Source organism: Apium graveolens, chromosome 9 (assembly GCF_009905375.1).
Source record: "Apium graveolens cultivar Ventura chromosome 9, ASM990537v1, whole genome shotgun sequence".
In the NCBI taxonomy this organism is placed as follows: Eukaryota; Viridiplantae; Streptophyta; class Magnoliopsida; order Apiales; family Apiaceae; genus Apium; species Apium graveolens.
In genome coordinates this window covers 233,661,768-233,686,085 of record NC_133655.1, presented here as the reverse complement: position 1 = coordinate 233,686,085, position 24,318 = coordinate 233,661,768, and the positions used below count along the sequence as shown (strand labels likewise).

Here is a 24,318-nt window from a genome sequence, read left to right as displayed (position 1 = left end):
TACTATACTATTATAAGCGAAACATGATTTCGTTTGGTCGGTTGGTTATCACCTTCCTAAAATGGTTGTTAACACTTTTCAAAACAAAGTTAAAGTAAATATATTTTATTTAAAAAAATTAAATCATGTATTTGATATAATTACAAACTCTTTGAATGTGAATCTTACTTGATTTCTAATCGCACTCAACTTCTTTTTTACCTTTTTCGTAGGGAACCAAATATTTCCAAAATTAATTTTAATAATTCAAATTTAAAAATAACAATTTATTAACAAATCAAGAACAAATTAAAAAATAAATTTATCACATCAATCGGATACACCAAATCAACCATATATAAACTATTACTTAAACTATTTAGAATTTGAATATGTCAATAACACCATATATAAATTATTAACTTTGTCATGAATTTCAATAAAACATATTTATTATCTGCTATAATTTAATATTATATAATAAAAAATAATTAAATAATAAAAATTATAATCAGTCCGTGCGTCGCACGGGTTATAGGCTAGTATACTATAATAACTGAAATGTGGTATAATTTGGTATACTTTTTTTGGTTGGTTTGTTCATCCCCATTTATAATCGTTAGATTTTTTTAATCAAGTGATTATGACCGTTAGATTCAAATACAAAACGAATACATACTGCTTAAACTCCCGGGTTCGAACACAGTAAACAACAAATATTTGTATAATTATTTATACACTACTAAAACTCCCGGGTTCGAAATCTGCCAACAACAAATATTTATATTATCATTATACGTTAGCCAAGACTGTGGTTCGAAACCCGACAATAACAAATATTTATATATACTATACTATAATAATCAGAATAAGATATAATTTGGTATACCTATTTTTGGTTGGTTTGGTTATCCCCATTTATAACAGTCAGATCTTTTTAATTAAGTAATTAAAATCGTAAGATTGAAATACTAAAAAAATACATACAGCTCAAAGTCCTGTGTTCGAAGATATATTATAATTAAAATGAAATTTATTATAATTTTAAATAATATAAAAATATTAATAAATCCCGTCCGTTTGTAAAGCTATAATTTTAAAACCCATACTATATAATCCGCATAATCCAATGACACTCGGCATTTATCCACAAACCTCATTCTGTTTCTGTGTGTATAAAATGAGCTAACTGATTGTATCTATCTCTCCAATAAATTGGTAATACAAACATGGCTTCTCAAATGTCTTCTTATAAGGTACTGTACATTTCTTCTAACTCTCCTTGATGTTTCAAATTTTAACTTAGTTCCAATTTCGCGTGTATTGTTAAGTAATTGTTATGTATTGATTTATAACAGCCTGTGTTTGTTAATTCAAATTCATACAAGGTGTGTTTCTATTTATATTTTTGTTAGAATGTTATGTTTAGTTGCACAACATGTGTTTGTCAAAATGTCGAAAAGACATAAGTTAATCTTGTTTAGGGGATAATTGTTGAATTCTGAAATGAAGTGTGCTGAGAGGAATGCAGCATCTAGTGAGTATAATTAATTTTTTGGAAAGTAAATGAAAGATATTAGTAGTATTAAGGGTGTGTTTGGTATTGGTGTTGGTGACAACAACAGCAGCTTTTCACTGAAAAACCGTTAAAAAACTGTTTGGTAGAATTCAAAAACTGTTTTTCGGAAAAGTGCTTTTGGCCTAAAAGCTGCTGTTAGAGAAAGCAAGTCCCCCATACTTTTAGAAAAAACTGCTTTTGAGCTTTTGCGGGAAGCGGCTGCTGATTTCACCATCAAATCTTACCAAAAGCATTATTATTTTTAATTTTTTGTATCAAAACATATACATATAAAAAAAATTACCAAACAGTCATCTGATTTTTACAACACACTTTTTTCAACAGCAATTTTTCTAACATCACATCAATTTTTAACAGCAATCCCAAACAGAGCCTAAGTAGGTTCCACTTAAGAGTGTAGAAAAAAACATTTACGTGTTCTGGAATTTTAGCTTTTGTTAATAATCTTGTAGCTAAATTACTGGAATTTAGCAGTTTCAGTTTGTCAAACAGGGGAATTTTAGGTAGGGTAGTATGAGCAACACTTATCATGATGATAACAGATAATAATGTGCTAATCTGTGATATGATCAAAATAAGTAGAAAGTGGGAGTGGAAATGGCGATAACATGTCCTGCCTTTGTAATTTTCCTTTCTAGTAGTATAAGTTTGATTAAAGAAGACAGTTGTGCCCTGTTTGCTATTTATAAATATCAACTCCTTAGGATTGCCCCAAATAGATCAACTTGGTGCCATTCTTTGCCTTTTTAACTCCTAAGTCGCAATAATCTCTTTTCGTTATAAAATGGATGCGAAGATCTTTTCAAGGTATTTCACCGTTTATAACATTCTGCTTGTGCATGAAGGCAGTGGTTTTTCGGGTATTATTGTTGTACAAATTAGCGATAAATGATAATATTACCATTACTGAGGAGATACCATCTATTAACTTATATTCCAAAAAGAAAAGAAAAATCTTATTTCTGGATTTCAATGGTTTTTTTAAACCAGGTTAATTTACTATTTAAACTGGAACATGAAAAAGAGTTTTTATTTGATCTGATATCAATCATTCAGGTTTCTTATTTTCTGTCCACTGATGCCTATCACTGCGTTTTCTCATTCCGATTCATCGTTTTCTTTTATTCTAGGCCATGTCGCTGAGAAGTTTCTCTTCTTTCCGGAAAGCACCTTCAACTGAAATATTTAACTCCAGAAGAAGCTCGTCAGCAAATTTGTTAGCTTTCCTAAATATGACATATTGTTCAACTACTTCTAGCAATGACTTGTATCCTTCATCGAAGAGGAGGTCTCGTGGGCCTGTAATGGCAGCCAAAAAAGCATCCAAAGGTCGGTTACTTTACTATACTGAACTGAAACTGAACTCAGCTTCCAACTGTATCCAACCGTTTAATAAATTTAACAAGTTTTTATATTTTAGCGGAATCTCCTATATAATGTGCCTACTCTTCCACAGGGGAAAAACAGGAAGATGGAAAGTACAAGCACACAGTTGATTTACCTAAGACGAAGTTTGGCATGCGGGCGAACTCTACGACAAGGGAGCCTGAAATTCAAAAATTATGGGAAGAGAATCAGGTTTTTAAAAGACTTTCTGACAGGAATAACGGGGTGAGTTTAATACCTGACATGTGCTTAATGTATGACTCATAGTCTTTTGCCTCTATTGCTCTATTTTAACTCGGCTAAGCTAATAATATATCATAGGGAAGTTTCGTACTTCATGATGGCCCTCCTTATGCCAATGGTGATTTACACATGGGTCATGCTTTAAATAAAATTTTGAAGGATATGATTAATCGTTATAAGGTATGTCTCTTCCGCTTATTTTGTTGCTCTTGCATATATATAGCACATTTGTATCTTCAGAGTAAATGAACATAGTTAAGGACCTGTTTGTGTTATCTTAAAGTCATGGACTTAAATTAACTTTTGACGTTAAGTTAAAATACATGCATTTGTGTAATAAGCTAAAAGGTGACCAAAGTTGAATTAAAAAACTTCAAGTTCATTTTAGGAGGTGCTTTTTCGCAAAAAATATTTTATTTGTGTAATTTTTTTAATTGAAGTTAATATCACCATTCTTCACAACTCATAATTTTATTTTTAGGAGGTGAGTTTCACTTCAGCAACCCGAAACCCTAATATTATCTATATTTTTTCATTGAGCTATAGAAATTGGAATATTTATCAGGTCCAAAGACTCGTTAACTTGTAAAAGAATTTGCTACAAAAATAGTCCATATTTTCATTTAGCTGAATTTTCCGGGTCTTCTACTTTTCAACTAAAATTGTCAATGTGAATATTGTATTAATAGAAGGTACAGAGTAGCCCCCCATCTTCCTGGCCCTCCAAAAATGCTTTATTTGATTTAATAGTTTTGTACCGTAGAAATATTATATTTTCATTTGATTATATATATAATTTTTTTGGTACCAATTGATTGTTCCTGTCAAAAAAATTCGAAAAATCCGATTTTCGTCCGAAAAATCTGCAGTCGTATCCGAAATAAAGCGGATATTACCCGTATTCGAATCCGACGATTGCGGATACGGATACGGATATAGGCATATTCGTATTCGAATAAATATATTTATATTTAAATATTTAAATAATTTTAAAATTATTATATTAAATTTATAGTGCGTTTATGTGTATTTATATACATACATGCATATATATATATATGTACGAATATATTATGTTTATAAAATTTTATAGACATTTAGAAAAAAATTATTTGTGTTCAACAATTTAAAGATAACGATTATATTGAAAAGATAAATAAAATTAATTTCTGAAAAATTAAAATATGATTAAATCACTTTATCTCTTATTTTAGTTTTTAAAAATGAATTTTTAATGTTTACTATATTTTTTTGATATTTTTTTCAGTTTTTTTATAATTTTTAATATAAAATAAATCTGATTGAAAATCTGATTCGGATCCGGATATTATCCGTATCCGGATAGTATCCGTCGGATCCGGATTCAGATATTATTCTTTAAATATTTTCGGATTCGGATAGGGATACGGATATGGATTTTCGGATTCGGATACGGATACGGATATAGGCAGATCCATATCCGAATTATCGGCTGTCCGTAGTTACACATCATGAAATTTCCTACAAAAAACAGAAGATAAAGGAAGTACCTGAGATCAGGTTACAGTGTGCACATAACATTTGGACTACTACTAATAATTTGATTAAATAACAGCTTCTTCAGAACTTTAAGGTTCAGTATGTGCCTGGTTGGGATTGCCACGGATTACCTATTGAATTGAAAGGTAAGCTGATCTGTTAATGTCAGTTTTAAATTCATTAATGTTGCTTGTTACGAATAACAGTAGACCATAGAAAGCTTTAAATCAGTATCATCAAAATGTGCTCATCTGGACATGTAAGCATAGTAAACTTAAGATTTTTATAGTTTAAGATTATAAATTATTTTAATACAAAGCTTACCCTGAATGGCCAAATTGTTTTAGACTGTTTTCCTAGGGGTTGTCAATTGAACTTGACGTACTAGGATTTAATGACATAACATGTTGCTCTGAAGTAATACATGTAATCTTTCTTTTGGCAATATTTTCTGGTAAATGCACAGCAGCTTAGTAAAAGCTTAAACTTCACTTGTAATTATATATATTATTGCGGCTGTAACTTTTTGTTCATCCCATGGTAGTGGTATGCTCGAACGACTTTAGGTTTATTATAAAGATTCAATAGTGTTGAGAAGAGGTAGCAAAATACGTCAAAATTTTTATCTTCGAAAAACAGAGTATAGTAGTATGTGCATTCATCAGATCACGTTACAGTTCGAGTAGAAACCAGCTACACAAAGATATAGGATGGTACATTACCTCTCTTCCCCCAAAATATAACTCATTGAACTTACCAGGCAAGAAAGGTTGATAGATCACATTATTATTGGCAAATCTTCCAGAAGTATATATAAGCATCCTCTGATCATTGGTGAACCTCCTTCAACCATGAAAGGGTGGGAGTCCACCAACTCGAGTCATTTTTTAGAGCATAGGACAACTGGAGCTGAAAGGACTCGGTACATAATTATGTTCTATTCTTCTCATACTTGGAGCTGTAAATTCTTTATGTGGCATATGTTGAGATCTCATTTAATCAGCGAATAATGTAGGTTACACTTCACCTCCATTACTTTATAGCAACAAAAAAAATCAACCAGAAGATGAGTGAAAAGGGTTAATAAAGAAATACTTGTGATAAATTAAAAAGCCATACTGGCTCCACCGAAAAATTATGTGACTGTTAATCAAAAGGAAGCTTCATTATTGGACCAAGTATTGAAAAGAATAGCTGTCAACAGAAAACAAAACAGTTGCCACCATATTCATGTTTTCAGAAGTTATTTGAACTATATAGTTGGTCTGAATTATGACATTACTGAATTATTTGGGCAATTCGACCCCTGCCTTCAACTATACTAGTGTTGCAGTCACTGGATCAAGAAGCAGCTTCATTATTGGACCAAGTATTGAAAAGAATAGTTGTCAACAAAAAACAAAATAGTTGCCACCATTTTCATGTTTTCAGAAGTTATTTGAACTATATAGTTGGTCTGAATTATGACATTACTGAATTATTTGGGCAATTCGACCCCTGCCTTCAACTATACTAGTGTTGCAGTCACTGGATCAAGAATCTAGAAAGACATTGACACCATTGAAGTTGAGAGCGAAGGCTGCGAAGTTTGCAAAAGCAACTGTGAAGGCACAGATGGCATCATTTAAGGTCCTCCTTATAAACAATTTACCAGTTTAAATATTCATAGTTATTTAAATTTGTAAGGAATGTATTACCATAGGCATACTGATATATAGCCATCAGACTATCTGCACATTCATTTTAGCAAAAACAACTAGTGTTAAGTGGTTTTTGTTCTATAAAGGAATACTTAAATGTGAAGTATTAATGCCGACTATTAACAGAGATATGGAGTATGGGCAGACTGGGATCATCCTTATTTGACGCTTGACCCGGAATATGAAGCTGCTCAGGTAGCTCTTTCACATTTCACAGAGTTCATCTTCCTTAAGAATAAAGTCAATATTATGGTCGAATTATCAATGTAGGCCATATATTCATAGGTTTCTATTAACTTTTTCTTCTTGTTTTTAATATTAAAACAATTCCTTTTCCTTCTGCTGTTTTTTTCTTCAGTAACATATCTCATAAACACTAATCTGTGTGGTTGCACTTGACATCTTGTCTCACTTCTTACTAGTAACTTATCTCCATCATTCTCATGTTTAAATAATCATTTTTTACTGTTTTTTATATTTGTATTGCATCATATTTACTGCTAGATTGAAGTCTTTGGCGAGATGGTCTTCCAAGGGTATATATTTAGAGGAAGAAAGCCAGTCCACTGGAGTCCTTCTTCAAGAACTGCTCTCGCAGAGGCTGAGTTGGAGGTAAGTTAAGTCTCTTATTTGCCATTTCAGGGAATTTTTGGCAGATTATTTGGTTTATTTAACATTGAAAATATCTCTCAATCAAAAAAAGAAAAAGAAAGTCACTTTAATTTTCCGGATCAAATTTAGGATTCCCTGAATGACGTACTTTACTGTCAATCTCCTTGTCTATATCATACGGAAAGGTCAAATTTCATGATTCTAATAGTGATCAGTTCAGTCTATAAAGTCAGATGAAGATTTTTTTCTGATGATGTGGTCGTAAATCTTAACTCATAAGATCTTGAGTCTGTTATAGTGCTGGATTCCATCTAGGCTAGATTTTTGTTTTTATTGCCATGGTCTGCTTAAACTCTTTGAAATAGCAATTTTTGTGAGGACATTGAATAAAACAAGCCTAAATAGAAAACAAATAAAAAGCTTACATAGATATCCAATGTCTCATGATATGATGTGTATTCTATTTATTTAATGAAAAAGAAGCGGCCTTGTGGAAGTAATTTCCCAGTATCCCTCTGTGTATGTTTCTTGTTGCTGTATTGATATGATTCCTAGTTTTCATTTCTTTCAGACTATTCATACATGAAACTTTTTAATTTTAACTAAGTGATTTTGGTTTTGGGTTGCTGAAGTGAAATCAATTTTCATGAGATCAGGCTGTTGGTTGTCTCGGTAATAGTGTAGTACTTACTCCCACCAATCTCTGCAAAAACCCATATGTTGGTTCTACACGCACCACGAGAAACCTTGTTGCTTTGGCTGAAGGCAGCAAGCTATAAGTTATGTGGTCCATTGAGAAACGAGGAGGCATTTCTCGGTGTGAAAAGCAAATTATGAGCATGTAAAAGAAAAAAGGAAACCTGTGGTTTTTCTTTTCACCGTATGTCTCTTCTCTGTTGTTGAGGAGGCTTTGACATTGTGACGGAGAGTTCAGTACATGTTTGTGTATTCTATAATAGGAAAATAAGGTTTGCCTAGAACCATCACATGTGTCGTCCCTTTGTAGTTTGTGCCATATTTATCTCAGACTACCAGCCTCTATTACGTTATATGGTCCAAGCTGCCATGTCACTATATATCATTAGACGGATTCGCTGTAATTCTTTTCTCTTGTCTCCTTACCTTACTTTTAAATTTAAATTGCAGTACCCCGAAGGACATGTTTCAAAGAGCATGTATGCCAATTTTAAAGTATGTAGTGCTCCAAATAAAGGTGGCTTGCTCGAATTGTTCCCCAACTTGTTTTTGGCTATTTGGACCACAACACCCTGGACTATCCCGGCCAACGCTGGTAAGTATCAGTTATGAATAGTAGAACAGTTGTGGTAAATTATATTTTTTCCAGTTACTCTAATGCAATATAGTTTGGCTGTACACGTGTAACCCCCCCTCCAACGATTGTATCTGATTTTATCTTTATCTAGCGTTATTGATTTAGAAAATAATCAGGAGATATGTTGCTAACTTGCGATTACTTCCGGTAGTTCTCGAAATAGCAGCTGAATTAGTATCAGTAACGGTATAAATCAAAATGAATTACTAGTAGAGACAAGAGACATGTGAAACTAGATACACATAATAAAATGAATTACTAGTAGAGACATGAAATTGAAACGTGTGAAACTAGATACACATAATAATGAAAATAGAATTAAAAGGTATCATTGGTGTATATAAGACCAAGGCTACTTATATCTGGTAGTGAGTTGTGACTGATTATTGTGTTGTGTCTTTATTGCGTGTGTGACATTGTGGAATGACCTCAAAACAGTAAGCCGGTCAGTTTTTGGCAGAGAGGGGTATATAACCTTTTCATTATTCTTTTTATAAGTTTTTGTCCTGCATCCAAGGTCCGTGTGTTATAGACTTGTGCAATGTATTTTATTGGAACTCAAAGTTATTGCAATTCACTCAAGTATGAAAACCCAAACAAGTTAAGGATTATAGTTTTTCACTGTTCTATTTCCATCTCCTTTTCCCTTCACCATTTGGATTCATGATTATTGTCATGATATTACAAGCATCTTTTTTTGGTGAACGTGCCTTCTGCAATGTAGCATTTTATAATGGGACATTGCTATTCCAAGTGTTTGATGGGTTTATAGCATATTTTTGGTCTTTTGCGATGTCTTCTTCACTCAAACTTCTTTCTTGCCTAATTGATGCTTCTTTAGTAGAGTCGAACTCTCTATTTTTAACTTTTTTTTGAAATATGATAAAACCAGCAGTTGTATTGGAAGCACACCTATGTTGTACATGATCAAAATTCCTACTGTAGTCATCCCTACTCCTTACAAAGGAAAGTAAAACAATTTAAATTTTGAACAAATTGGTCAATAAGTCTCTTGATTGAACATGTGATTTAAGGCAAATGGTTTATGATTTATTTTTGGCATATGCTTGGAAATCAAATAAGGAATACAGTTTTGTCTTCTTTGCAAGGATTTTAAATTTGAAAGCTTTTATCTCCTTATGATTCTTCAAACTAACATAGCATTCCACTAATATTTCTTTTTTGTTTTACAGCCGTTGCAGTCAATGCCAAACTTAAATATGCTGTTGTTGAAATGCGTAGACCCTTGGAAGACATTCCTACATCGTCTGCAGACGGAAAGAAGATGGTTGGGAATTTCTTAAAAGAGCAGGAAAACTCCTTTCTTATTGTAGCAGAGGACCTTGTATCAACACTGGAAGCAAAATGGGGAGTGGAACTTGTTGTCAAAAAACTACTATTGGGTTCAGATCTTGAAAATTGCAGGTTCTGTGAAAATTTAATTTTTTCCTTTATGATGTGTTTTACAAATATCACAAAGGATAATTCACATGTTCCCATTATATTTGACAGAGATATTTATGTGATGCTTTTGAACCTTGCTCTTTGATTGTTTCAGGTATAATCACCCAATAGAAAACAGAGAATGCCCTGTTGTCATAGGTGGAGATTACATTACAACAGAGTCAGGAACTGGGCTAGTCCACACAGCCCCTGGTCATGGGCAGGAAGATTACGTGACTGGATTAAAATATGGTCTTCCTATTTTTTCTCCTGTAGATGATGATGGAATTTTTACGGAAGAAGCGGGGAAGTTTAGTGGCTTAGATGTGCTTGGGGAGGGTAATGCTGCTGTTATTGAATACCTGGATAAACAATCATCAATTATCATGGTAGAGCCATATAGTAAGTTGTGATCTCATTTTCATAGTTTTATTGAATATGATGTGAACTTGGAAAAGTATTAAAATAAATTTGAAGACTGACTTCTATTATCCAATGTAGAGCACAAATATCCATATGATTGGCGTACCAAAAAGCCTACTATATTTAGGGCAACTGAACAGTGGTTTGCATCTGTAGAAGGATTCAGAAAAGCTGTGATGGATGCAATAAGCCAAGTAAAATGGACTCCATCTCAGGTACGTGCTGCCTGCATGTGATTGTAAGATTTTACTTTGAGTCCTTCCATAGCCATAATGTTTGTATTCTAAACCACAATCATTCTGCTAAAAAAAGAGGAAAATGTGATATGGACTTTGTTCCCTTAGATATATTTAATTTTATTGCCTATTCACCGTTTTCCGATAAATAAGCAACTGTATTCCGATCTCAAGAAAAAGGAAAACTTTATCAACAATTATCGGTTAAAATGTTATATTTTAATAATTGCAAGCCTCTCCACTAGCAGGCAAGCATGCCACAAATAATCCACCATGTTGTGCTAATCCAATCCTGTTACCTTTTTGTTTACAATCCACAGACTATAGCTTGACTGATTGACATTTAAAATGGTCCAAAAATTGTGTTTTGCAATTGTAGATCCGGTTTGCAACTTAAAGAATAACAACTATGAAATGCACAATGATTTTCCCAGGACATTAGATCACCTTAGATTGATGTTACATATCTACCAGGCTTTGCTTCACTATGAGTATCGTCTGCACACACAGTAGTGATAATCATAGACAAAAAGATTGAACTGTAAGAATGTGTTTTTCTTTCTCACTGAGAAGTGTCCCTTTATACAGTAGGAGTCCTAGCTGATTACAGGCAAGTTAGAGGCTAAAAACTAGCTAATCCCTTTGCTAATTACAAGCTGTCCTCTCATATACAACTAATTAGTTGGTCAGTCAATCAAGTCACAATATCTACATCAATAATGACACAATATATGCTTTCAAATATTCAAATATTTCCTGGATATCAAGGAATCAGTTATGCCACAAAATATTCTTTAAGATCAGCATTTAGTTTCTTTGACATCCCCCCTCAAATTGATGCTGTAGAATCAGTAAGCATCAATTTGCTGACAAGAAAGTTAAGGCGTTGTCGTGTCATGGATTTGGTGAAGATATCCGCAATCTGTAAAGAGGTGGAGATGTGTGGCAGAGTGATAACTTGATGATCATATGCTTTCCGAATAAAGTGACAGTGAACCTCGATGTGTTTTGTGCGTTCATGATAAACAGGATTTGACGCAATTTGGATTGCACTGGTATTGTCAGCATGTAAGGTGGTAGGTTGATTTTGATAGAAACCAAGCTCTGCCAGAAGGCCTCGCAACCAAATGATCTCTGAGCATGCATTAGACATGGCACGATATTCAGCCTCCGTGGAGGATTTAGAAACAAAGTCTTGTTTTTTGCATTTCCAGGAAATAAGACTGTCTCCGAGAAACATACACCATCCTGTAGTAGATTTTCTTGAGTCTGGACAACCACCCCAGTCTGAATCACTATAAGCACTCAATTGGATTATAGAGTTGGTAGGATAGAATAAGCCACGAGTAGGTGTCCCAAGTAAATATTTAATGACACGATATACACCAGATAAATGGAGATGAGATAAATGGAGATGCGTCGGAGTTTGCATGAACTTACTTACAGTGTGAACAGCATATGAAATATCTGGTCGAGTTATTGTAAGATAAATCAGGCTACCAACCAGCCTTCGATATAAAGTAGGATCTGCTAGTAGTTCCCCTTCATCACGACTATATTTTGTGTTAACTTCCATTGGAGTATCAGCTGTTTTAGTGTTTGTAAGCCCTGCTAATTGAACCAGATCCATAAGGTATTTGTGTTGATTCAAGAAGATACCTTCAGGTTGACGATGCACCTCCAGGCCCAAAAAATAGTTTAGCTGACCAAGATCTTTCATTTGAAACGTAGAGTGTAACAAAAGTTTAACTCTAGAGATAGCTTCCAAATCTGAACCAGTGATAACAATGTCATCTACGTAAACAAGGACAACAACAATGCCTTTGGATGTCTTTTGGAGAAAAAGGGAGGGGTCATACTGACTTTGAGTGAAAGAAAAGCTTATAAGTGTTGTTTCAAACTTTTCAAACCAAACTCGAGGTGACTGCCTCAAACCATAAATTGAGCGTTTTAGCTTGCAAACATAATTATGAGAAGAAGGCATGCCATACGGAAGTGTAATGTAAACATCCTCTTTTAAGTCCCCATGCAAAAAAGCATTCTTTACATCCATTTGATGTAAAGACCAAGATTGTGACGCAGCTAGAGCTAAAATTGTTCTTACGGTGGTCATTTTGGCAACCGGAGCAAAGGTTTCCTCATAGTCTAGGCCATATTGTTGTTTATTGCCAAAAACTACCAATCGTGCCTTATAGCGCTCTATTGATCCATCTGGACGATGCTTAACAGAAAATATAAACTTACTACCAAGTGGTTTCACTGATGGAGGGCATGTAACAATATCCCAAGTTTGATTTTCCTCGAGTGCTAAAAGTTCTGTTTCAATAGCTTCCCGCCAACACTCATGCTTCATTGCCTGCTTATAAGATGAAGGAATAGGAATAGATGGAATGGTGGCTGACAAAGATATTGGATCCTCAAAACCATACCTTTCAGGAGGTCTACGTAAACGTGTGCTGTGTCTTTGTGGCTGGTCTGCATGTAAAAGATCAGCATTATGGGGATCAGATGACAAAGGGCCTGTAGAAGCAGATGTGCGACGTCGTTGGTAAACTTGCAAAGGCTTGGTAGAAGAAGAAGAATCTGTTGTAGAATTAGTAAATATTGGCAAGTAAGAGAATGTAGTAGGAGTGACATCCTGGTGAGAAGCAAAGAAATATTGTTTTTCAAAACAAATGACATTCCGAGAAACTCTAATACGACGTAAGTTGGGATCATAACACAAAAAGCCTTTTTGGTGTGTAGAATATCGTAAAAAAGCACATTGAACTGATTGGGATGTTAATTTTGTGCGTTCATGTGATGGAAGATGAACATAACAAACACAACCAAAAACACGAAGGTTTGAATAATTTGGTTCTTTCCTATATAATCTAAAGAAGGGAGAATCATTATTCAAGGAGGGAGATGGCAACCTGTTAATAAGATGCACAACAGTGGAAATTGCTTCACACCAAAAACGAGGCGGTACAAATGATTCTATGAGAAGCGTACGGACAACATCTAGAAGGTGGCGATTTTTTCTTTCAGCCACCCCGTTTTGTTGTGGGGTTGAAGGACATGTTCTTTGAGAGATTATGCCATTGGTTTACAAGAATTCTTGAAATGAGTGAGACATATACTCTCCCCCATTATCAGAGCGTAAGATTTTAATTTCTGCAAAAAATTGAGTACGAATATGTGCATGGAAAAGCTTAAAGACCGAAAATACTTCATCTTTTGAATGCAAAAAGTAAATCCACGTGAAGCGGCTATAGTCATCAATAAAAGTAACAAAGTACTTATAATTTGCATGAGAAGTAATTGGTGCCATGCCCCAAACATCACTATGTATTAAATCGAAAGGTTTAACAATAGTTGATTGGTGAGTAGGAAACGGCAAAGTTTTGCTTTTACCGAGCTTACAAGAGTGACAATCAAAGTGAATATCATTTTGAGATGGCGACCCTTTATTCCCGAGTGAACCAGATTTAAATAAAGCATGGAGTACATTATTATTTGGGTGTCCAAGACGTTTATGCCATGCACGATAATCAACAACTGCAGAATTACAAATGATAGGCTGAGATAAGTATGGAGGGATTGGAAAGTGAATGGGAAACAATCTTCCTTCTTTAGGCCCCCTTGCTATCATCCTCCCTGAATGTTGATCCTGCACGAGACAACCAGTTTTAGAAAATTCTACTTTACAATTATTGTCAACTAATTGTCCAATAGAAACAAGATTGGTGGAAAGGTCAGGTGAGACTAGAACATCAGTTATAGAGGAAGAGACATCACCAGTGGCCGTGATAGGTGAAGTATTTCCATCAGCTGTATGAATTTTGAGATTTCCAATATATTTATTTATATTGGTGAGCATATCAACATTATTTGTCATGTGGTGGGAAGCTCCAGAATCAAAGTACCAAGGAGCAGATTTCAGAAGAGGTTTACCTGATATTCCCAATGCAGATAGGGCAGAAACAATCATCTACTGAATCATATCAGGGGTCATTGACTGACCTGCAGCAGGATCACTTTGCGGGAGAGGAGTTGCACTTACCGAGCTACCGGCAATAGAAGAATCGACTGAAGCGCTGTATGTTGTTTGGTATCTCTTTGGAGGACGAATTGGGCATTCTTTAATGATATGGCCATCTTTTTTGCAGTAGTTGCAGAATTTTTTAGAACAATTTGAGGCATAATGACCAAAACCCTTGCAACAAAAACACCGAACATTACTCATATCCTTGCCTCTCGACTTACTTTGAGCTGCATACGCAATTGGAACAACATTAGATTTGTATTGTTCCATATTGGACTGAGTAAGAAGTCGTTGCTCCTCACGAAGTAACTCATTGAGACAAACATTTAAAGAAGGGACAGACTCTCGATTCATAATATTGGATCTGGTACTTTCGAATTCAGATCTCAATTTCATAAGAAATTGATCCCTTTGAGTTGTTTCATGAACAGTTTGAACTCCACTGAGACTTTCAGATGGTAAGTTAGCATAAATGATATCGGTATATTCAGCCCACATATTCATAAAAGAGGAATAAAACTCTGAAATAGAGAGACTTCCCTGTTGAAGAGAAGCTATCTCCTGTTCAAGCTGAAATCGCCGAGCACTGTTTTGTTGATCATAAACTTTCTTCATATAATTCCACATCTCAGCTGAAGTCTTATAAGGACGCAAATTGAGAATGATGTTTGATTCCACAGATCCTAAAATCCAAGACATAATTTGAGCATCCTTAACTTCCCATAAAGCATGCTCATTTTCTTCTTTTTCTTTATCTGGAGCAGGTTTGTTGCCATCAACATAACCCCACATATCTTTGCCTTTGACAAATATCTTGAAGTGAAACGACCAAGCAGAATAATTCTTGCCATTAAAACGAACTAAGCAGTTATCGTACCTTTCTGAAGACATGATCTGTTGGTTTTTCTGGTACTTTACAGAAAATTGGAAAACTTGGACTGAGAAAAAATCTGATTGATGACGTTGAAAAAAAACTCTTGAACAAGAACTGAATCTCGATTATAAACTTGGCTCTGATACCATGATAATCATAGACAAAAAGATTGAACTGTAAGAATGTGTTTTTCTTTCTCATTGAGAAGTGTCCCTTTATACAGTAGGAGTCTTAGCTAATTACAGGCAAGTTAGAGGCTAAAAACTAGCTAATCCCATGCTAATTACAAGCTGTCCTCTCATATACAACTAATTAGTTGGTCAGTCAATCAAGTCACAATATCTGCATCAATAATGACACAATATATGCTTTCAAATATTCAAATATTTCCTGGATATCAAGGAATCAGTTATGCCACAAAATATTCTTTAAGATCAGCATTTAGTTTCTTTGACAAGTAGCTGAAATTACTTTCCGGCTAGAAACTATCAAGATTGTTGTTATCCGTTTGGCTGAGGGAAATCACTAGAACAGTGAAGTCGACGTAATGTTGAATAGTTAGGGAGGTTCTAATGAAGTTGTGTCGTATACCAGATTGTTAAGCTGATATAGCAAGGGTCAAGATTGTGGTGTGAGTTGTGGTATTTTTATTGTAGTATAAAACAGAGTTAAATGGCATCTGCGAGAACTGAAATTAATTTGGAATTTGCAAATATGTAACTTTGCCTTGGTATGTCTTACACTTACTCTCTAAAATCGATACAACCAAGTGAAATATCAATATAGATCTTTAGTTTACATCATGTTCAGATGAAAAATTTAAAAATGTTCTGCGGTTCTGCAGAATCTTACTGCTTCTAAACGGCTAATGGCACTTCAAAAAAATAAATAAATTCTGTGTTGAGATACAAGCCGCGAAGATGGTTCAGAAGATGTTGCTAGCCCTTTCTTCTCATGGCTATATAGGCTCAGTGCTTAATTTTGATCTGACACAGATAATAATAGTTATATTTGAACCAGAAACTAAAAATCGATAAATTTAATTAGTTTTTTGCTTCATCATCGTCGTTCTAGGTCCAACTTTATAACAATGACAACTTACAGGTGAATTCGTATTATACAAGTTAAAGTTCATTGTCAATGTATGATTTTTTTCCCTGAGCACAGAGGTTTGATAAAGTAGTTTCCTTCATTTTTTTAATTGTTGTTAATATCCTTATCTATCTAATTCTCTTCATCTTACAATTGTTTCTCCACATTCTTCTGGTGGTATCTGTTGTTGACAAGAACTGCAATCTTTGGGCAGGCAGAGAATAGGATTTCTGCAATGGCTTCTGGCCGCTCTGACTGGTGTATATCAAGGCAAAGGACATGGGGTGTTCCCATTCCAGTCTTCTATCATGTTGAAACCAAGGAACCTCTAATGAATGCAGAGACTATTAGTCACATCAAGTGTAAGGACATTCTCAGTGAGCAAACATTTGATAATTGTTGTACTACAAGTTATGATTGACATTCTTGATCTTTAAAAACACGAGTTTTGTTTTTATTAGTTTTTATGAAATTTTCTCCTGTATGTTTTATGCATTTTTATGTGTTAGGTCTTCCTACATTCTTCATTATTACTTCAAAGTATAAAAGGTTTTACTTAAGCGTTTGAAGCTCTGTGGTTCTATGTATTTTGGCAGCTATTATTTCTCAAAAGGGCAGTGATGCTTGGTGGTACATGTCAGTGGAAGAACTCCTTCCTGATAAATATCGTGGTAATGCAACAGAGTATGAAAAAGGGACCGATACCATGGATGTTTGGTTTGACTCGGGTATTAAAGTTCAACAAACTTTAAAGTTATTTTTTGTTGTTCTATTTGTTGTGGAATTTCCTGCAGTGTTTTTGCTATTGCAGCTGGATGCATTTATCATGCATTAATAATAGAGTAGTGAATATGGATCAAGTAAATGGTAGCCAAATATTTGATTCTTTTAGGAAAATTAAAGAATAATTGTAGTTCATTGAACTCAATGCTATGTTGTTAACCTCTGGTCACAAGTTTGCAGCAGTCCTTAAAGGCATTTTCTTGTGCTATTTCTCCTGCATATACTGTCCAATGTGTCTGCTCAGTACGTTAATCATGCATAGCATTGTTCTCCTGCTCTTGTTTTAAGTCACCTGCAAGTTACATTAAAATCACACTAGTAATTCACCTTGTCCATAATATGCAAGCATGAGGCGTGTGCATTTAGCTCTCAGTTTCTCTTAACCATGCTCCAGAATAACCAATGTCAGCCATATACCGGTGTTATGTTCAGGTTCTTCTTGGGCTGCCGTCTTGGATAAAAGAGAGGGGCTTAGTTATCCTGCAGATCTTTATCTCGAAGGTACTGACCAGCATCGCGGGTGGTTTCAGAGCTCCTTGTTGACGAGTGTTGCTACTAAAGGTAGATATTGAATTTTATCATTCTGCAGTATTTGATGTATTTGAGCTATCTATGTTAGAGTCTTACTACATTTGCTAGTAAGTTATCAAATTTACATAAAGTGATGTAGGAAAAGGTTAAGATTATGGGTCATCGGCTCACCACAGAGAGTATAGACATAAAGAAGTCACTATTTTTTTTAAAAAAAAAATTCATTAATCCATGATATTTGAAATCTGATAATAATGAGCAGTATTGGAGTTGTATAAGAGTTCTTTGACTTGGAAGCTAGGTGAATTTCTAATGAAAATAAAGTAATCCTTATCGGTCATCTACTTCCGAATATTGATCTACTGGTATACTTGAATAAAAGTAGACAACTCTTTTATGGTTTCTTATCCTAAATCTAGCATACTCCTGATAGTCTACTTGCCTAATATAACTAAGACACGTAGCCAATTTTGATTGATTTTATTACTGAATAACATATAATGTATACAGAAATAATTTGTTAGTTCCTTCTTTTGCATCATAGAACCAAATTGTGGGCAAGCTTAGAAAAATTTAATATATTAGCACCAGCATCCGGCCAACAAGGAATGCTCTTACAGAAGGTCAAGTCAAAACAATTAATTGATCTAATCTAGTCTTTGCTTTCTCGAAAAAAGAGACACAATTTTAAGTCATTTACGTGTGTTACTGGCCAATATTAAGCTATAACCACCACCGTCATTTTTCTGCCAAATCATGAGCCTGACAAGTGGGTATCATGCGATTTCGGAATTCTATATCCAATATATGAACACCAATTTACATAGGTAAAGCTGAATCATTAAACAAGGCCTCAACCAAACATGCTTGACTGTGTAAACAACACCGTCTTCAAAGCAAGAGCAGAATCATGTTGAGAAAGCGGTGTCTTCTGTAAACGTCATCTTATTGGATGCCTTCTATTTGCATAATCATTTTACCTCCGTCTCCTGGTCCTAAATAGTAAATAGTATGCGAATTTTACTGAAATGTAAATGCTAAGAGCCCAAGACATCTGGTCGCTTCTAAGAAAATGCAGAGGGTGTTGGGTAATCTTTAGGAACTGGTAATTTGAGAGTGTCAGCTGTTTATAATCTTAAAAAAAATTTGAAGGGCATGTTATCTGACAGAAATAAGCGACTTAATTGGATAAGGGATAATTTAAAAAAGTATGCCTAGGATATATGCCCACCAACGTTTAAAAAATGAAGATGTTGAAATCAATAATATTATTATTTTGCAGGAAAGGCTCCATATACCGGTGTTATCACCCATGGATTTGTATTGGATGAGAGAGGGCTGAAAATGAGTAAATCTTTGGGAAATGTTGTGGACCCCATTACTGTGATTGAGGGAGGGAAGAATCAGGGGGTTAGTCACAGGCTATGTTTCTAAAATATTAAATGTTCAGTCCATTACGTTTTCACTTCTTTTTTAATGGCAGGAAGCACCTTCCTATGGAGCTGATGTGCTGAGACTTTGGGTATCAAGCGTAGACTATACAGGTGATGTGTTGATTGGACCTCAAGTACTTCGTCAGATGTCAGACATATATAGAAAGCTGAGAGGAACTTTGCGCTTCCTTTTGGCGAATTTACATGATTGGGAAGTATGTTCTAACTTTTTTGAAGAATCATTCATGATGAGTAAATTATGATAAGCATTTGATAACTATGACCATTCACTTTTTTAATTGCTGTTGTAGTCATACACTGGAGGATCTATTTATGGATTGTCTTGGCTACTTTAGAATTACTTATTTGGTGCTAGCCTAGTACATCTTAGAATTATCAATTTGTATTCCTCTATTTCTGAAGAACAAATATATTAATATTCTTCTTATATCATTTCTTTTGGCCAAAATTTTGTTTGCAGAAATGTGGCCAGAATATTTAAAAATTAATTCTACAGCAGATATGTAAGTCTTTGCATGTTTTTTTGCAGACGGAATATGCTATTCCATATAGTGATCTCCCTGTGATTGATCAGCATGCTTTATTTCAGCTTGAGAGTATCGTGAAGAACATTAAAGATAGTTATGAAAATTACCAGTTTTTCAAAATATTCCAGGTAATTTCTTTTGACTTTTGAGTGCTTATAATTCTTTTAGGTTTAAGTAGGTTGACTTATTGTTGGAGCTGGCACTAGTCAACATGTGGCTGTCAATAAAGTTTTCTTTGATTTAATTTCCCTCAAAATCATCACCATCAGCAGCAGCATGGCTGCAAGGCCTTTTTCCGAAAAATCTGAGCGGATGACGTGACTATAGGAGTATAGGTACATACCACCCAAAGTAAGTCACGAAAATCATCCTCATTTTTGGCTTTGTCTCTTGGTCCCCAGTCCCTTGTCTTCAAGATCTCTGCAAATAACTTCAACCAAGTCCCCTAATATATGAAACTTTAAATTATTGTAATTAGGGGTAGGAAATTGTGTATTTTTGTATTGTTCGTGTTTGTGAAAATGATATATGTGGGTCCATGCATGTGGTTCTGTGACTGAGAGATTGAAACTAACGTGATCTTGTTTTCTTTTTTAATATTTTTCAGACCATTCAGCGGTTTGTAATTGTTGATCTCTCAAATTTCTACTTTGATGTTGCTAAAGATCGACTATATGTTGGGTAAATATTCTATTATTTTTTGTTTAAATGATATTCATGGACGGATAAACATAAATGTTCTGATGCAATAGTATATTAAGAAATGTTGTAGCAGTGTGCGTGTGTTGGTGTAGTGGTTCAAGCTCTTGGCTTTCCCAAGGGAGGTCATGAGTTCGAATCTCGGGGTGTACGTGTGTTGTAACTATAAAAAAAATGTTGTAGCAATAACTGTTAAAAATAAATGTACGGTTTCTTAGAGATATATGTTGCATATATAGTAATATTAAATGAAACTATATGTTTGTCATTGATACTCTATAGTTCTCTCAATAACTGTTAAAAATAAATGTACGGTTTCTTAGAGATATATGTTGCATATGTAGTAATATTAAATGAAACTATATGTTTGTCATTGATACTCTATAGTTCTCTCTGATATATATATTTAATGTCTTTCCATGCATTTATTTTTCTATTTTTTTTACTAGTCATTAACAAGCTGACTGCGTGTCTTTACCATGTTCCAGCGGAACTGCAAGTTTCACAAGGAGAAGTTGTCAAACAGTTCTTGCAGAGCATCTGCTTTCCATTGCAAGGGTGATTGCTCCAATACTGCCTCATTTGGCTGAGGATGTGTGGCAGCACCTTCCTTTTCAACATGCTACCGAAGATGGTGATATCGCTAAATTTGTTTTCGAGTCCAGATGGCCAGAACTAAATGACAAATGGCTTGCTTTTCCTGTGAAAGAAGTTGAATTTTGGGGGAAAATTCTAGAGGTAGGCATGGTTGTATATCTTCTGTCTTTATCTTAAACTAACAAATTTCTTTACATGATTATTATTATTATATGCATTTCCTAAGAAATGAAATTGTTATATCTGAAAGATAATTATCGAATGTCTAGTGGCACCATACATAATACGGGAGGACTTTGACCAGAAATTCTTCATATTTAAACAGAAGTGTCTGGGTTTCAAAATGGCCTTAATATGAGCAGAAGAGAAACGGTTTAGTTTCCAGTAGTCATTGAATAAAGTTGTGCTTGATATATTTTGCTCTTTTGACTATTGAGCTGGAAAGCAGGGATACTCGGGTCAGGTGAAGAATCGCGTATGCGGTGCGCGACGCGTGCGGGGGTGCGCCGGGGTGCGTACGCGGTGCGCCATGTGGCGTGTCGGCGAATTTCAGAGACTCGATACGGGGGTGTGTGGGAGGGGTAATATTTGTAATTTCACATCAACTAAAACACAAACAAAAAACTAACGGGTCGACGAACACTCCGGCACCGACGTTCAGAATCCGGCCAACTTCTTCTCATCTCGTAACCCGTAAATCTTCTCTTCCTTTTCTCTGTTCGTTCAAGTCTTCTCTGCCCTTTCTTCCCTTTCTTCTCTGCTAATCCGGTCGACTCATTGTCGATGTGTGTAGTATGTCCGTGTATATCTGTGTGTAACTTGCACTGTATATACGTGTGTATATGTTAATTGGGTCTGGGCTTTTAATTTTGTGGGCTAGTACAAGTCTCACAGTCATGTACTCACTGTCCATTTTTAGTTTTGTTGTTTAATGATTATTTTTGTGATTTTGTTTATTAAATATTGTTATATATATATGTTTAATGAAGAACTTGTGGATTTGATGACTTTTATTTGGTTGAATTAGAATGCTTACTTCTAATTGTTAAATATTTGATGTCTTTTATTTACATTTTTAAGTAATTGTTAAATATATATATATATATATAATATAATATATATTTAAAATATTTTAATATTTGCCGTATCCCCCTGCACCCGTATCCCCATTTTTTGAAATTTGCCGAATTCCCGTATCCCCGCACCGCGCACCGCCGCACCCGCACCCGTGCTTCACAGCTATTGAGTGATGTTTGCCAAAAGTTGTCCAAACCTTTTCATTCTTGCTCAACCAAGGAAATATTTGACGTTTTTCTGTTAAGTGTGGGGATTTTTTTTATATATTATTGGTTTACATAGGATATAGATGTATCATCAAAGAAATAATCGTATTGATGATTTTGTCTTTCTGTATAAAATGGGTTTTTCTCACTCAGTTATTTCTGGTTTATGAGACTGGCAGACTTCCATTTTTCCTGATTGCAGTCATGGTTTGAATGTATGCGACCTCTCAAATAATTTTTATTTTATTGTTTTAGTCTCCTTCATCACCAATCTTGTCATACTCAGCCCTCCTCTTATCCGGTAATTAGTTACTATGTTACCTGAAAAGGTTAAAAATTCTCACATTATGTATCTGGGATGATGTTGACCAGCTGAGAACGGAGGTGAACAGAACCCTGGAAGCTGCTCGTACTGGAAAGTTAATTGGCTCTAGTTTAGAAGCAAAGGTCTACCTGCATGCATTTGACGAGAGTCTGGCTGTGAGATTGAATGAGATGTGTGAAACCAAAAATGACGCGGACACATTGCACCGGATATTCATCACATCTCAGGTATGCTTAAAAATTATCCAAATATATGCTTCCAGTTTGTGCAATGTCATTTCTTTGATGCATCTAGACATTTATTTTGTTCTGCTTTAAGTTTGCTTGTGTGAGTAATTGCTTATGGTGGGGGTGTAGACATATTGGAGCATCTCTACATGTCCGCTTTTCATAGCTTTAGCATTCAACAGTGTGTATTTTTAGGAATCTTTCTGATCTGCAACAAGATTGTAGTGTCAATTTTGCTCTGCTTCCTGTACAATTTGGTGGTAATATTGTTCTGACCAGGTATTGAGCACTTTGTCCTGTAACATTACTACATACTATGTAGTAGCCATTAGTTGAGCAAGGCCTAACTGTTGCATTGTCTGTTGCACATGTCTTTATTAAATTCGTGAACATCGAGTAATCTAGATTGTTTCTACTCTCTACTGGGTAGCATTTCCTGATGTTACAGCTCTCTACTGTGTAGCCTTTCCTAATGTTATAGCTCCTCATCTTTATATTGCTATAATTTCTATATCATTTTCTATGTGAAGTAATTGCTTAAGAATATACGGTCAGCTTGTTAAAGCATTCACCTGAATTGTGATAATCAGGTAGAGATTCTTTCATTCTTGAGCGATACACGAATCGAGAATATTCCCTACACTGGCGAGTATCTTATGGAAGGAGAGAAAAAAATTTGGATTGGTGTCTCGCGTGCTGAGGGATTGAAATGTGAAAGATGCTGGAATTTCTCACATCAAGTTGGATCTTTTGTCGAGCACCCAACACTTTGCAGCCGATGTTTCAGTGCTGTTGACGGTCAACCTATGCCTGCTTTAGCAGCAGCAGTCTGAACATTCTAATTAAAAAAGGGTTGTGAAAGCACAAATAACTTTACAAGGGCGGATCTAAACGACACAATATCTTTAGTTGATTTGTAATTTTTTCCAAATTTTGCAGTGGTATACTATCATCCGTAAAATATGTATATAGTATTCTAATTAACAGCAAGGGAATTATTTTACAAAATTTGAAATGTATATTGAATACTTGTACCTTAATTTTCCATAATGTCCCAAGCTATTGAATACATTTTGATTGACCTATGACTTGTTTCTACAAAAGTTTTCTTTATCGGATTAATTTTCAGTAATCATAGAGAGAATCTTCAGCTAGTACTAGATGTTTTTTCGGTTTAATACTTTAATGTATATTTGAACTTGAGAGAATTAAAGGTTTGTAGGAGCTGAGGCATTGAAAAGAGTGGGATGGATTTTTGTCAGCTCGAACCAGGTTCTTTACCTGGGCTAAAGGGAAGTCTCATTGGTTCTATCTGTTTTTATATCTTCTTTTAAGAAGAGAATGAAAACTCGTTGACGTTTGAAAGAACACAGAGATGGTGATAAAAAAATAACACAGAGATGCTATTTTATAAGCAAAACCCATTTACAAATCTGGGATTTTATTT

At 34.7% G+C, this 24,318-nt stretch overlaps 1 protein-coding gene across 2 annotated transcripts; it reads left to right on the top strand.

The window, feature by feature from the left end:
* The first annotated feature begins 1,093 nt into the window (after nt 1-1,093).
* Nucleotides 1,094-23,956, top strand: LOC141683384 (isoleucine--tRNA ligase, chloroplastic/mitochondrial). Of its 2 annotated transcripts, XM_074488083.1 has the most exons (22): nt 1,094-1,235; nt 2,689-2,887; nt 3,015-3,169; nt 3,266-3,367; nt 4,782-4,851; nt 6,222-6,334; nt 6,532-6,600; nt 6,910-7,017; nt 8,164-8,308; nt 9,544-9,775; nt 9,909-10,195; nt 10,295-10,431; nt 16,660-16,807; nt 17,042-17,173; nt 17,661-17,789; nt 19,042-19,169; nt 19,243-19,407; nt 19,743-19,868; nt 20,348-20,421; nt 20,928-21,177; nt 22,692-22,871; nt 23,462-23,956. In XM_074488083.1, the coding sequence occupies exons 1-22, from the start codon at nt 1,209-1,211 to the stop codon at nt 23,702-23,704; spliced, it is 3,219 nt and encodes a 1,072-aa protein (XP_074344184.1). In that variant the 5' UTR covers nt 1,094-1,208; the 3' UTR covers nt 23,705-23,956. The 2 variants fall into 2 exon arrangements, with proteins under 2 accessions (XP_074344184.1, XP_074344185.1); XM_074488084.1 differs by lacking the exon at nt 4,782-4,851 and having other exon boundaries at nt 6,230-6,334.
* The last annotated feature ends 362 nt before the right edge of the window (nt 23,957-24,318 follow it).

What these genes read in the sequence shown, in the direction of transcription:
- LOC141683384 (XM_074488083.1), top strand. Translation starts at nt 1,209, where the DNA reads ATGGCTTCTCAAATGTCTTCTTATAAG. An exon ending in TTTCTGACAGGAATAACGGG is followed by an intron (nt 3,170 to 3,265) that starts GTGAGTTTAATA and finishes AATATATCATAG; the next exon opens with GGAAGTTTCGTACTTCATGA. An exon ending in CACAGATGGCATCATTTAAG is followed by an intron (nt 6,335 to 6,531) that starts GTCCTCCTTATA and finishes GACTATTAACAG; the next exon opens with AGATATGGAGTATGGGCAGA.